At 48.7% G+C, this 14,688-nt stretch overlaps 1 protein-coding gene across 6 annotated transcripts in view; it reads left to right on the top strand.

The window, feature by feature from the left end:
* Positions 1-14,688, top strand: part of LOC149349661 (uncharacterized) — a 512,421-nt gene that overhangs the window by 304,322 nt on the left and 193,411 nt on the right. For 3 of the 6 annotated variants that reach the window (XR_016290148.1, XR_016290147.1, XM_089578699.1), the window contains one exon: positions 923-954. The exons of 2 other annotated variants lie outside the window; for them this stretch is intronic. Coding sequence is in view for 1 of the 4 variants with exons in the window: in XM_089578699.1 (XP_089434825.1) it covers positions 923-954 (32 nt within the window). In the remaining 3 variants the exon portion in view is untranslated. Of the gene's footprint in view, positions 1-922; positions 955-14,688 lie in introns of those variants that run through there. One more of the 6 variants, XR_016290145.1, reaches the window with a different exon arrangement.

Genomic DNA, 14,688 nt, shown 5'->3' with positions numbered 1-14,688 from the left:
GGCGTCGAGAGCGCGCTCCTCTCGTCTAGCTTTTGTAGACTTCCGCGCGGTCTCAAGGGAGGCACCGCTCGACGAGGCGGACGGTTGGCCGCCGGGTTTCGCCACGCACTGAGTGCCCGCTCGGTCAGTGCGGCACCGGATCCGAAAGTGCCACAGCGAGTTACCCCGGAACCGCTCCATTTGATTTGATGCAGCTTGTGACAGGCTGGAGGACGCTGCGACGGTCCCCTCTCCCGGAGGCCCTCACATATTTGCCACGTGACGCAGTCCTCGACTTGATTTTTGCGAAGCGCGGTATTAGCTACCACAGTAAAGTTGCATCGGGTTAGGTGAGTTAGAACGTGTTCGTGAAACAGGAATTGTTGCACTGAACAAAGAGAAGAAAGGAAACGCGCAAGAATGCGGCTTATAGCATATGTATGTGGTGGTGCATTGTAGGGTCTGTACCTACTGCAGCTTTCTTAGTTTTGCAGCAGGATAACGGGAGTGGCTCATAGTTTTGTTTTCACGAATAAACCTACCGCGTAATTATTCGCCGCGAAATCTTCTCCTCCTTCTGTTGTCAGAGGCTGATGACCATCGCACTACTTGTTCCTTTCGGAACCACTTAGCGTAACATTAACTCTAATTTAAGAAAAATAGATTGAAATCAAGTTTTCATTAGTAAGGTAATGGAATAAAGCCGATAATGAGTGTTACCTCGCTGAGTTTTGTTCCCTTTTGCAATAAACAGACACCTAATTTTTGTCCGTTAATCTAGCATAGAGCTTGCAAACTGTTCAGTTTCCTCCTGGGCATGGATGAGACGGGGCTATAGTTGTGCCGGAGAAGCCGGCGGATATACTGGCAGTTTACTGTTTTGCGCAGAATTTTGTGAGGCAGTCTGACGTTTCATTGTTTCTTTTTTTTTTTTATCTTTCAGGCGAAAGCGTAAGGCCACAAGCTGCCCCAAAAGTGAGTACAGAGCGTCTTTTCTTTTTCATGTTTTATTTGCGCATATTCCCTGGTAGTGCGGGATCTAACGTTGGGAAGAAAATCCGGCAAAGCGTACAGGAAACTGCGGTTTGCATCGCTGCTTTGCAGCTGTCAAGTAATTTTCTGTGCTCGAACAGGATGAGAGAGAGCATTGCAGGAATTAACAGTACTAACGACGGTAGGCAGTCTAAATGGAACAACGTATATTACACATGATGCGTTCGATTTAATTTTTTTTACTTCCTCGGTTGCAGAGTAGTTCCTAGTGCACACCAATTTTCAGAGGCAGCCGAGCCCCGGACGAGTTTAACAGGGAGCTTACTTGCGTTTGCGGTCTATATTTCACCAAGATTGGTTTTTCTCGGAAAGAAAACGAACAATTTATGAGATGAGTAGACGACCTAGGGGGGCCATCATTTGCACGTCTACTTTTTAACACGGGCGCAGACAGGATGAAACCGGCGAATACAGTGATTAATAGTTGTTTTCCTGCGTAAAATGGGCGAACATGAGCCCCGTTGAAAGGGCGAGCGGCCGGGGCGATCTTTCAGGACATCTCGAGACAACCTGCGCCACTTTTCCCCGGAGAGTGAGCGTCCCGGGCTGGAGCAGGGGTGTACCCCTCTCGTTTCCTCCTGCTACTTGATGGGAGGAAAGGGAAGCGGAGATGAAAAACGGCCCAGCGAGACATATAGGGCCCGGCGGCCACGGCGCACCACCTGCGACCAGTGATTGGCCGCCAGCGCGCGAAGAAGACCGGGCCGCGGCCGCGTCACCGGCTTGACGGATGAGCAACTTCCCCGCGATTTCCTTGGGTACACCGGGCCTCTTCCCCCCCAGGGCCCCGCGGTGACTGGAGTCGGCCTCTGCACTGGGTTGTTTCTCGTCCAGCGTCCCATGATGCGAAGCTTGGCGGACGATCCGCCGCTGCGCGTCGTACCTTTAGCGAGGCGACCCCTCGCTATTTGCCTTCATTCGCGGAATTATTTTCGCCTTAATTCAGCCTCGGTCGGCGTAATTAACGAAAATTCGCTCCGAGCGTGAGGTACTGAGACCGCAGGGTTGCCGCGGCAGGCCCCGGGGCTCTGACGCGCCCGGCTGACCGTCGGGAGTGGCGCCGCTGCCAGCGCTGCCCTCCCAACTCGGAGGCTTGTGCCGACGCGGGCCCGTGCTAGCCAGCCCAACTGTTCTGGCCGCGTGCGACGGGCGCTCAGACGCGCCCGCTGGAGAAGCCATCCAAGAAACGCGTCCTCCTCTTTCGTCTCGCATGCAGTCTACTTTGCGCCGAGGCGTCGGGACGCGCAAATTGAGTTCGCACCCTGTTTGCAGACGCGCCACCCGCTCCCCTTCCATCCCTCCTGCGTTGCGCCCTTCCCTCGGAGTGCCTAGACTTTTTTTTTTTTTTGTTCACTCTGTCCCTCTCACGCTCTTGCTGATTGGATGATTGCGTGTCTCGGTCTCGCGTAGCTGCATTCATTGCGCTGCGTTTCCTGGCTTTGTGCTTTCATTTTTTTTTACGTGCGTGTCTGTGGTATGTGGCATGTTTGGTTTCGTTCTTTCAGACGCGCAGTTTGGCTGCCGTTTCGTGGCTCTTTTATCCTCGTGATCAATTTGTTGACATTTGCTCCGCAAACACGCAATCTACTTACTGAGTCGAATAAGTGCTGAATAAGATTATCTCAGTTTTGGTGCGAGGAAGCGTTCATCTCGGAAGTCACCACACTGGTCCTGGACAGAAAAGAGATAAGACGGCTGCGAGTATCGCGTAATCGCGTGTGTGCCTTTCTGGGTGAGCTGAGAATTGCTCAGAATACTGGGGCGCACATTTTGCGACAGTGGGTCGAACGGTCTCTTGAAGCCTCTCACTCCGGCATAATTTGCTGTCGTCATGCTTGCGACCTGCTCAGAAATGAAGCGCAAATGTACTGCAGACAGAAATAAAGGCTTGAATAGGCACGCACCGAGGTTCACGTTTTAAGCCTGTAAAAGCTGTGAAATGTAATGCCTTGAGGAAGCATCTGCAAAGTTAGGATGGCGCTACTACTTCCTGCCATATTTATGCATTTGTTGCTAAAATGATCGGGTGAGGTGCATTCCCAAGTGTGCTTAATTTTCGTTTATCTTCCTTCCTGATCGGCAAGATAAGCTTCCGCAGTATCACTACTGATCCCACGGCATCCTAAAGTTTGAGAAGATGTTTTTTTGGCCATCATGTTTTTTAGTATGTGGAGCGCAGCGCAATCTTTAATAAAATTTTTATGTTGTCAAGTTTGCTTGAGAAATTTGACCCAGAAGAGATAACACTTATCGCCTTCGTGAGACTACCCTTAAGAAGAGCTCTTCAAAATTAAATTTGACTAGATGGTTTTGTTCACTTTAGCTGTTACGTGTTGGCTGTCGTGTGCGTGCGGCCTGTGCTGACAAACAGCTGTTACAGAACAGGAAGAACTGATCGAGCAGAAAATTACCGAGAAAAACCCTGCCAGTGAAAGGACCGGTTGAAAATTGGTGACATCAGGGCACAGTATCCGCATTCGTCCTGTTGCACTCACACTACCTGGGTTTCTGCGCTGCCCTCGACTCCGGATTAAAAAGAATACCGTCGGTAAAGGCGCCATTCGCGTCAATGCAGATCAGCCTGATAGATTTCATGCACCGTGCATGATTAGATGGAAACGTCACTCATTTTGTACGTGACTTATCGACGAAGTGCTCCTATTCGCAGGGTCCGCATGTATGCGAGCGATCCAAAGGGCAATGAGCCGCGCTTTTAATAGCGCGTTCCGACCAGAGAGGTGCTTCGGTGGCTGCTGGGTCGCGAGAAGAGAGATAGGCAGCGTTTAATCAGAGGGAGAGCCTCGCTGCAAGAATGGCGTGTTACTATCTACACTAAGAGGATGCAAGGCGATGCGATAAGCATGCACAGCTCGGATGATTTCGCGGAGGGAAAATCATCGCGACGTTCTTTTACCGCGAATACCGGTGTCGCACGCCACCTCCCGGGCGAATCATCACCGAAAGCGTGCATGGCCCTGTGCATCGCTCGGCGAGCACGCCATGCGAGAGCGTTTATAGACGAGGAGTGGTGCTGGTATCGGACCCGCGTGGCAAGCGCGTCACGTTTTCGTTCCGTCAAGCGCGCAGTGTGCTTGGGCTGAACAGACAGTTTTGTCCATCGAGTATCAGTAGAGTTGAGGTAGCCTGGTTCCCGTTCTGCTGAAAATCCGGTGTCAGCGTTGTTTTGAGTAAAAAGTTCGGATTACTTGAAAAGGTGGCTGCGTCACACGTGAAGCGGCGGATATGAACAGTGATTACAACTTTGGGAAACTGGAGCTTGGAAGGTCGCAACATGACTCAAACGTCATTTGGACATGCAAATATATAGAAAGTAAAGCCATTCCACTGAAAAGAAAATTGGGGTAATTAGTCAGGAATCGAACTCCTGACCCTTAGGCTGCGAGTCACATGCTATACCGCTAGGGCACGCAGGCGTTTTTTTTTTTTTTTTTATTGACCGCTAAGCCACACCTCCACGTTCGTACGGCTTGGCTAAAGCGGAGATTTATATGCATGGTGTGTGGTCTTTCACATAATGATTTTGACTGTGGAAGAGGAAACAGTGCCTGTGCCTGCGAGGGCAAGAGGAACCGCTGACGGGAAACATTTACGCTGTCGCATCGAACCCCTAAAGGCGGGGATGAAATGTCCCCCGATTTTTTTCTTCCACTGCGCACGTCCGCAGCGTGATCAAAGAGGCAGACCCGAACCAGCAGTGACGAAAACGAAATGAAGCTGAACCGCAAGCGAACGTCGCGAGTACCACCTGTTCAGCTTTCTTTTCAAATACCTATCTGTTCACAGACACGAGACCCTCATGTTTCCTTTCTGTTTTAACCGCTCGTTCTAAGCGATACATGCGAAATCGCTGGTACTTTTCAGTGTATCAATTATTGTTAGATACAAAAAATTCGCATTGACAAAATTTTCGATCAACATGAGCACCGTAAAAGTGACGCAAGTTTAAACATTCTGTCAGCGTTGCGGGTAATGCTACGTTCTTTCTTGCAAAACGGGCAAGTAGTATTCCCAACGATACCAAGCGTTGAGGTTTACATTAAATAAATACACCGTATTCTGCCAAAGGCTAGCTTAATCTCGCTTTATGTCACTCGGTTCGCTGGTTCGGGACTCACGTGACTCTCGACTCACGCGACTGGCAAGCTGGCATTGGAGTGCTCGCGCCTTTTCAGGAGATCGAGGAATGAAAACTCGGGAAAGCAAGAGGAATTAGATGGAGGCAATATCCGGTCTCGTTCAGCACCGTGAACCTCTCGACAACGGGAGTAAACACCACACAAGGGGGAGAAGGGAGGCAGAACGCTGAGGATATCTGGACATCTGCCCACTACCGCTATATAGTGTGGCATAGTAGCTGCCCCGAAGCTATACTACGGGAGCCTGTTTCTGATGAATTTTACAAGCACTGGAGTTAAAAATTCGCGACCAGCGTTGATGGCTCTACTTGCCTCTACGCAGCGTATTGGAGGCGTTCAAACGAACTACGAGAAGTATTTTGATGCAGCTGCAAAGTGGTGAAGCGTAGGTTCCTTGTCTTCAGTTTTCAGTGCCTCAGTTGGACGCTATACTGGAAAATTATATTCGAGTGATTTTAGTTCGTAGTAATATGATAGAACCAAACTGACGTTGTAGTTGATGTCCTGCAGAAAGTTGGAATCAGTAAAAAAAAAGTACGTACTAGTCGGTGGCAGAGGTTTAGTACGCTATAAAACACTTAATTGAGCTTTAATGCAATCAAATCGACGTGGAGCTTATTATGCAGAGTACCGTTATCGATGCCTTGCGAATTCCTCTTTGGTGAATCGTCTCTAAATGCTACACAATGCACGTTCACATTGAGAAGAGAGTTGGCTGCTACCAGGGTGCTTAAATTCGCGATTTCAGTGCAAAAAGAGTAATGTACGCCATCAGCACCTAACCCCGGCGGAGCTGCAGTTCTGTGCGTACTTTGGTAAGATCAAGTAACAAGAAACCAGTTTCCTGTTAGTTAATGCAGCCTATAGGCGTCATGCCGCGAACCTGAAAGGCTGAACGTCAGTTTGCAATGAGTAAAGTGAAGCTTGTCGTGCAGTTTAGTGAGAGGAGTTCGCTGCCTTTAGGTGTTTTTTCGCTAGTCTAGGTATTCTAGCTTGTTGCGGAAACGACCGCAGAAAGAGTGTCAGAACTCTAGTATTTCTGTCGCAGAATTTGGCCTAGTTAACCAGAAACTAGTTAAACTTGAACGGTAAAGCTGCAGCATGCAAGGCTATAAGATTGGGCTCTGCGAAAACTAAGGCGGCAGTAGTAATGATCAGGTGCACCTAGGAATCTCAAGATGACACAATTTTCCTGCTGTTCTCGCCAAGAAAAGGCCGTGCTCTTATTCCTTTGGCTTGTGTCGTTTGGAGCTTACCAAGATCGCAATAGAGCTTAAAACTCGAGGAACAGTAGAAAATGCCGCCGGTAGATGAATATATTTTCAGCATCGACGGGCAATCAAAACTGCAAGAAAAACACGGACAGGAAATAGCTAGCTCATAGAAACACTGCCAGAAAAGAGGTGCACGATGTATGAAAATCTATTAAGCCGCCGGCGCTTTTCATACGTAGCGGTATAGAAACAAGTTTTGTCTAGCAACTGCAGCACCGATCGAGATTAGACGTGCTGCGTAATCGCTGTTGTGGAGAAAGATCACTGCAGAATGTTCAGTGTTAAGCTCCGAATAAAAGAAAACTCATTAATGCTGCCAGGTTCAAAAGTCCTCAATGACCGTACATCGTTTTGCTTCAAGAGGAGAACACAGAAGATATAAAGGAATATCTACTATTACAGGCCACACCAGCATCCTATTATGACTACTTTAAGGTTTACATTGCGACTTTAAGTTACGCATCGTAGTCGTCGGAAGCAGTTTTACTAAATAAATCACATTCTGTAAGCATTACTCGCATTAACGTAAACATTAGTCACGCAAACATTACCCAGTTGATTCCATGGCCGTTGCGTTTACAGATGATTAAAAGTATTTTTCAGTAGCTGATGCGTCTTTGCATTTGTACAAGCAACGCTTCTAACTCTAGGACGCCTCAGAGTGGCGTTCACGTGGTAAAGGCTTGCCACAAACTCACGAAATGCACCCTTATTTAGAACTAAGCAGGTGCCTTCTGCTATTGGTCACTGCAAACATTTTGTAGGTCCTTATAGGCAGACATCCTAAGCCTATAAACAGCAGTGCCAGCAACTGGAACCAGAATCCAGATAAACGTATCAACAGTCTTTGGAGAGGTCAGCGATGTCATGACCGCCGTTTTTGTTTTTTCGTTTTTTTCGCGGCTTGTTAAAAACACTCCGGCCAATTGAGCTTCGGCTTATACTCCATGGCTGGACCTTTCTTTGGGACGAATACAGGTACTGCCCGTCTAGTCTCTCTCTGCAATTCAGTATTGCTATGTTGCCCAGTCATTGGTATTATATACTGCAGAAACGCATATTATTTCTGCAGTAATACCGGTATCTAAGCTGGTTGGTACAGTATCTACGAAAAAAAAAAGAGCGTTAAGACGACGGCCGCAGATGTCTCTCCTTTCTTCGTCCGTCGTCTTCTTCGCTGTTTTTTCCGAGGTAGTATTTGTGACTGAAACGATTGGCTCGAACTTCATTCGGCCAACAGCGTGCTTGAGGACAGCGGTGACGACCTTCTCTACTGCCATCCGTGTTTCAATATCTCAATTAAGCCTTTCTTTCTAGGATACGTTGGACAAGGCTGGATTGCATGCTCTTTGACGCAGTCAAAACAGCAACCTTAAAACACCACCTAGCGTTATCAGTGACCCGCATTCTCGCGAGCGACGTCGTCTATAAACTGCTATTTTCTTGTCAGGGAGGCCAGCTAATCTGTAGCGAGTGCGGTGTATGTTCACAAATACCCATTAGAAACACTGCAGTAAGGCTTGTGGTGAGTGGTTCTGTACGTAGACTGATGTACTGTACGTAAATACGTTAAATAAACGACGTGTATGAGGTAAAAAAGAAGATGAGGCAGTAGTCTGACACATGAGCTGGCAAGCTACTGACTCCGCGCCTGTGCGGGCTCGAAACAGTTTGGAGCGATCAGAAATGCTTTTTTTTTTTTAGGACGCAAATTCGTGTCGCATTCGGCATCAACTTCGCCCCAATTTCGGGAGCGTTCTCAACGGATGTTGCCGAAATGGGAAGCTAAAAGCATTTTGGGTTTAAAACCGCAACATTATACACGGAACCAGTAAGCTTCACCCCTCACCCTCGTATACTTGTACGACTCCGCTCCATGATCTCGATGGCACTCCTATGGAAATGCAGCCATTCCTTAACGTGTGAACAGGCCTTTTAATATGTAAATTTATTAGAGGGTTTGTGGGCCAACAGAATGTTTAAATAGTTCTCACAGCTAAGAAAAAATAAGTCAGGAGCTAACACAACGCAAGGAGTTGCGCTGTGAGTTTGTCCTGCTCACCTCTGGTTGCGTGTCCACATTTAGTTTGAAACGCGAGGGCCCAGAAAAATTTGAGTGCTTGTGTCCTACAATAACAAAAATACTATTGCATGTTTCATAGCGAATACGTGCTAATTAGTACGTCGTCACTCACTCAGGTACAACGGTACTAGAGAACAATAAAGAAAAAAAGCTCATCAGTTACTCTAGTCCTTTCTCGCTCAATGGGAGAGGCGATGTTGCATTACTATTAACAAGTCGCTTCTTCTATTGGCACGTTTGAAAACCATTTCATCGGTGATGCCTCCTACATCCTTACTTTTCTGGAGCTTTCGATTTTTTTTTTCTCGAGAGAGAGCTCCCTCTTGTCGTTCTTTGCATTCTTCTCGTCAAAGGCTGCCAGATACTCTCAGCGTGGCGCAATTTTATGGCGATGTCAATTACCAGCGAGTCACGTCTCGAGCAAGGCACTTTAAAGCATGTTAAAAAAATGGAATAAGAAGAAGGACCCAAGAACGAGGAGGGGCCTTTTTGCATCGCGTTCCTTCATCATCGCCGCTCCTTTGGCGAGAGCGTATATGAGCGGCTCGCTTGAAAGGACGAAGCTGGCAGCGCCGTGCCTCCTCTCGTCTTTTGCTCCTATCACGCTGCACTATCGTCGTCTTTAAAAGGAAGAAAAAAAGAAATAATTTATCTCTTTCCATTCTTCATCTTTTCGATCCGGCCTCTCTCGGACTCTGTTCCAAGATTCTTAACAAGATACGTCTTGATGAGGCTCGTTGCAACACGCGCTGTCCCGCGGACACGTTTTGTTCAGGCGCCTCGCGTCCATTCACTCCTCTAAAGTCTCTCGTTACAAGGGCCTTACTTTTTTTTCTTTGCTCTTATAGCTTGAACGCAATAGACAGTACTCCTCTTGACGTGAACAGTGTTTCCGAGAGGATTTAAAGGATGGAAGACGAACCAGAAAACAAGTGCAACGTCATCTGGTTCCAGCATGTGCATATGTCTTTTCGTCATGTTCAGATGGAGTCGGCCGGACTTGTGTGCAAAAGAAAGAAAAAGAAAAAAGAAATGAGCGGAGTGGATAAGAGAATTAGACGTCATTAGCGCAGAACTTCAAAAGGAGAGCTGTTTGGGCGCCATCTGGAGTGCCACGCTTCGTTACGGTTAGAGAATCCTTGCTGCGCTGCATGCTTATGATGTTAACCGCCAACAGTGCGTAATTTTTTCGAAGTTGTTCTAGGTAAGCGCAGGGGGAATTTAAACCAGGTTTTACATCGCTCTCCTTTAGCAAAGTTTTTAGGGAAGGGAGAGTTAACGGAAGGAGAGGGTGAGGTGGTTGGCAGGAGCTGTCATTTCGAAACGTATTCCTCCAAATATGCCACGAACTCTACAAGACGGTATGCCTCAATGTTTGACTTATTGAGTAGCTAGTTGGACTAAAATTCATTGCTGGGCATTTGTTTCGCGAAATAAGTGGTCTGGCTACTCGAATGTTACTGGTGCCAGCAGACTGAGGACGCCTGTTGCCATACTGCTGCACAAACAATTGTGCAAAATGAGACAACCGCAGCCGTGTGCTGACTCAGCGCTAGGTATCATTTCCATTGTTTGGCACTACCTTAGATCGAGTCTGCAGTACAGTACCAGCGCACCATGACATCTCGAAACTGCGCGTACAGTCTTTTGCGCTGAAACGCCAAAAACGGGTCGAGACCACGCGGAGAGCCCACCTCGTTGCCGCAACACATGCTTCGGTTCCACTTGGAGACAAGGAAGGTAATGCCGGCGGAATAATGCCGCCTCCTCAAATAAGCTTACCCATTCTTCGCTCTCAGATATCAAAGAAGCGAAGCCCCTCCCCCCCCCCCCCCCCCCCCCGCTCCTTCTCCCCCTTTTTTTAAGGATACATTTCTTCGTTGGTTTTATGGAGTTTAACGTCCCAAAGCGACTCAGGCTATGAGGAACACCGTAGTGGAGGGCTCCGGATAATTTAGACCACCTTGGGTTCTCTGACGTACACTAACATCGCAAAGTACACGGGTCTCTAGTATTTCGCTTCCATCGAAAGGCGACTGCCGCGGCCGGAATCGAACCCGCTCCTTTCGGGTGCTACCATAAAAATAATCGGGCGATTTCTACAGGCGTTTTCTTACCAAGCCTGCGAATTCTTTCAATGGAGCTGACTCGTACTTTCAGAATGTCACTACAAACATCTTCAGTCACTTTTTTCAGCAGTATCGCATCAGTTTCACACGCGTCTTCAGGCATGCCTCTGATAATTAAGTCATTTCTTTGTGAACGATTGTCTAGTTCATCAACGTGTCTAGCGAGACTCGACATGTCACCATTCTACCTATAAGCAAGGACTTCAATGTTTGCGATCCTGTTCTGAGTATTGTCCAGGCTCTCTAGCTTCTGTTCAATTGCAAGAAGTCGCTTTGCACTTCAAGCATTTTCGTTTCAGAGGAAGCCTGATTTGTCTGGACCTCTGCTAGTATACAGGATTTATTTGTGGTTGTAGATCAATTCTTCAAACATTTCTTCCGTCACTGTACGCGGATTTTCCTTCACATCGCCGAAAACTTAAGCAACAAGTCCGCTAATGATATACACTCAGTGTGTGGCCACGGCAATGCTGCAAGGCAGAGATCGTCACTACGGCAGCTATATTTTGAATGACTAACCTGAATGAGCAGCGGTACGTTGGGTGACATGGTCACAACTGCTTTGCCGTGCCCACTCGCACGGTAATACAGCCCTGACTATGTCAGCCATATCGTTTTAATTCATCGTGTGTGGCAGCCTGACATTTTCTTACTGCAGTGAGATTTCAAACGTGGTATCAGTATGAGAGATGTGAACTTATGACGGGGATAATATATCTACAGGAACAACATCCAGCCGAGCGCAGACTGACCTATTAAGGCTGTAATGGTCCCAAACATGCCGGCATTTCTGAGCGCACTTTGTTAAGGCAAGCTGATGAGGTTTTAATGGGTGAAGACAAAATGTTATCCACAAAACCCAGTAGAACTAGAGAGCTCAAAAGCGTAATACTAATGCAGCTAGGTCAAATATTTAGAGGAATCCCCCAAGGTGGAGTAGATTTGTAATAAGAGAGTAATTACTCATGAGTAATTACTCCCTTATTACAAATCTGTTCCACCTTGGGGGACTCCCCTAAGTATTTGACCAACACTGTTGCCATTTCGAGTTATTGATCAATTCGCTTTCGCCCTACCATCTGGGAGCCGTCCCGGTTTGCTCAGTTGGTAGAGGGACTGTTCCGGTGAAGCGGTGGTCCGGGGTTCGAAACCCGAACCAACGACAACGAATTTTTCTTTAACTACGATGTTTCTGAGAAAGCTGTATAGCTTTCCTTTGTAGTCGTATGGCTGCGCTTGGGTGGACGCCAATGAGTAATTACTCCCTTATTATAACGCAGCTAGCTTAGCTCATTGGAAACGAAAACTTTTCTGACTCGTTACTTGTCTTATCAGCTGCACACGAAAGCGGCCATCACTGCGCCGCTCAAAGTACCAGCGACTTCGACGCCCTCCGTGCCTGGTGGCTATTTCTGCGAACGTCAGAATGAATTAAGCTGGCCTATAGGTTCGGGTGAGGACTCTCGAACCTTGTGCGCTTTTGGCGACCAAGTATTGCCATTAGTAGCGAAATGAACACGTTACCTAAGGTGCACGGAATAAGGCAAACAACATCTAACGCTCGCGTTGGAACGCACAGAAGTGCGATCAGCGCAACCGTTTATGTTGACAGCCTTTAAACGTCTACGTTGGCGCCAGAGACGGCGCAAGTAAGCCCTGCAGTTAACTTGTACTCTTTGTGGGTTAACGTCTACCGGAGAGCCGCCCCTGCTTTCAGTTTGATCCTAGATGTGCCAGCCGCTTTTTCGTCTGCCCTCTTTCTTTTCCTGCGACGTATAGACGCTTGCGCCTCTCACCTCAGAAGCTTTGCAGCTTCGCACGTGCTTTCCGCACCGCACACTTACCGCGGCTGCCACGATTGAAGCGGCGGCGCGGAGATAATTAGCCAGACCAGGCCGCTAAGTGAGGGGAGGGCATGTGTGCCTACTTCGGAGCGCCAGATAAAGCGAAACGCGAGAACGTAGCATCAAAAAGCGCTGAGGGGTGTGGAAGCAGTGGTCCAATCAGAGGCAGCCCATGGTGGTGGAAGAAAAAAGCAGTTGTTGATGCGGGTCAAACACGAAACGTTGTTCGTTATTTTTTATTTCCTGTGCAAATTGCCAGCCTCCAGCACTATTTTTTCGCTTGTTTTTCGAGGACCTCGGCGTACGTGCGCGCGACGATGTTGGTGGCGAGCAGCACGGTAGCTGAACACACAGATACGACGCAACGGTAAAAAAAGCCGCAGCCATCTCTCTCTGATGACGCAATCACCTCCGCGAAAACGTTGTCATGCCGCTGTCCTCCCGTGCGCGTGGGACGCTCCCGAAAGAAAGCTATCTGGTGGTTTCGCTACTGCCGGCTTTTCTCGAGAGCTTTCAACGAAGCTGCATTTGCGTACGCGTGTGATACGTGAGTGTTGCGAGCAGAGATTGCAAGTAAATGGGAATGGCTTGTCCTTGCTCCGGTGCTCTCTTAGTGGCACAACAAACGCGCAGTAGGTGCAATCGTTCGTTTGCTCGAGACAGAGGGCATTGCCAATTATTCTCGGTCCCTCTGTTGGTCGAGATTCTGGGCAGTAAAAGACAGAGGGAGTGGAAGGGAAGGAGCTAGAGAAGCTTACCGGGATTGCGTTGCCCGGAGAAAGAGAAAATTTGAGAGAAAAAAAATTCTCGAAGGAGTCGACAAGGGCAGAGGTTGTGAATTGTGAATCCACTCTACCAGCTACGCGTACACTCCGGTGGGGGCTCGCATCCAGCTCAGAGCGAAATTTATTTTTCTGTTGTGTAAAGGCTCTTAAGACGGAAATTCGAGTTCGACCTAATTTTCTGCGTCACCTTCGCCTCGACTTCGGGGCGATGTTCGAGTGTGATAGCTGAGAATGGCAGCTGTAGCGTTTCGTTTTTTAAAATAAAATGTGGGAATGCCATAGTGGGCACGTGCGGGCGTGCAAAACCGCGACGCGCAGTCAGAGGAGCTTGAGCTGGTAGCCTGGCCTGAAGCGCAGCTGCCTCCAAAGCCTTGTCAGCTGAGGAGCGTTGGTATCAATGAACAGGAAAAGGAACTTCTAGAACAGTTGTTGCGAATTCCCGAGCCTGCTGCTCCGCGTTTTCGCGCCGCTTTTCATCGATCCCGTGCATACATAAACTTGGCGGAACCGTTGAGCCATTCTGGAAATGTGTACACTGCTGCGCTTGCGAGCTGTAGCGGCACCCGTGCTCCTTCTCATCCGCTTTCCGCCACGACTAGTTCACACCTTGTTGGCCATTAATTTCTTGTTTCTCCCTCTATATTTTTTTTACTAATTGGTCTCGGTCTAGGGGATCTTTCTTTTTCTTTTTTTTTGCGTGTGTGCCGGCGTTAAAGCGGCCTCTAACGACACCGAGCGCCGGTCGACGATAAACGGTTTGCCGCGCGCGGCTGCGTTCTCTCCGCTATCGGCCGCGTCGGCGCGCGCCCGAGCTGCCGCGCAGCGCAGTTTGCTCGACAAATGTGAATTTGATCTGTTCTCGATAGAGTTCCCCAGAGACGACGTAGCCGGAGGGGGAGGAGGATTACGGCTCGCGCTCCACCGGCGGCGTGCCTGCAGGGTCATTAGGAACGCGCAGCGCGGCTCCGTCTCTATTGGAGTGGCCCATCATGCAAACGCGCGCGCTCACCGGCACTCTCGCCGGACGCGGATCCGCTTGCACCGGTCGCGCATGGCGCATCCATCATGGACTCCGGAGCACAGAGGCGGCGCCGCAGGGGAGCTGGAATGCATCCCTATGCAGCAACTCTAGCCCGGCGTCTCGAGGGCGCTTGCGGTAGCTTGCGTGGAGAAAATGAGCAGGGCACCTAGCAATATGCGAATCCTGGCCGAAGAGGCGAAAAAAAATGTAGACGTAATGAATCGTTTGTTTTTTTCTTTTTTTATTTCTAGAGGCTGAATTCGTGGAGTTGATGCATCTACATCGTGAATGATAGAGCAGATCCGCTGTCGTAATGCGTAAGGCTGCCGCCCTGAATTTCGAGGGTTCGCCCTCCGGTGCCGC

This window comes from Amblyomma mixtum, chromosome 3 (genome assembly GCF_055824585.1).
Source record: "Amblyomma mixtum isolate Tamu chromosome 3, ASM5582458v1, whole genome shotgun sequence".
In the NCBI taxonomy this organism is placed as follows: Eukaryota; Metazoa; Arthropoda; class Arachnida; order Ixodida; family Ixodidae; genus Amblyomma; species Amblyomma mixtum.
Note: the sequence above shows the minus strand (reverse complement) of the source record. Positions and strands in the feature narration are given on the sequence as shown.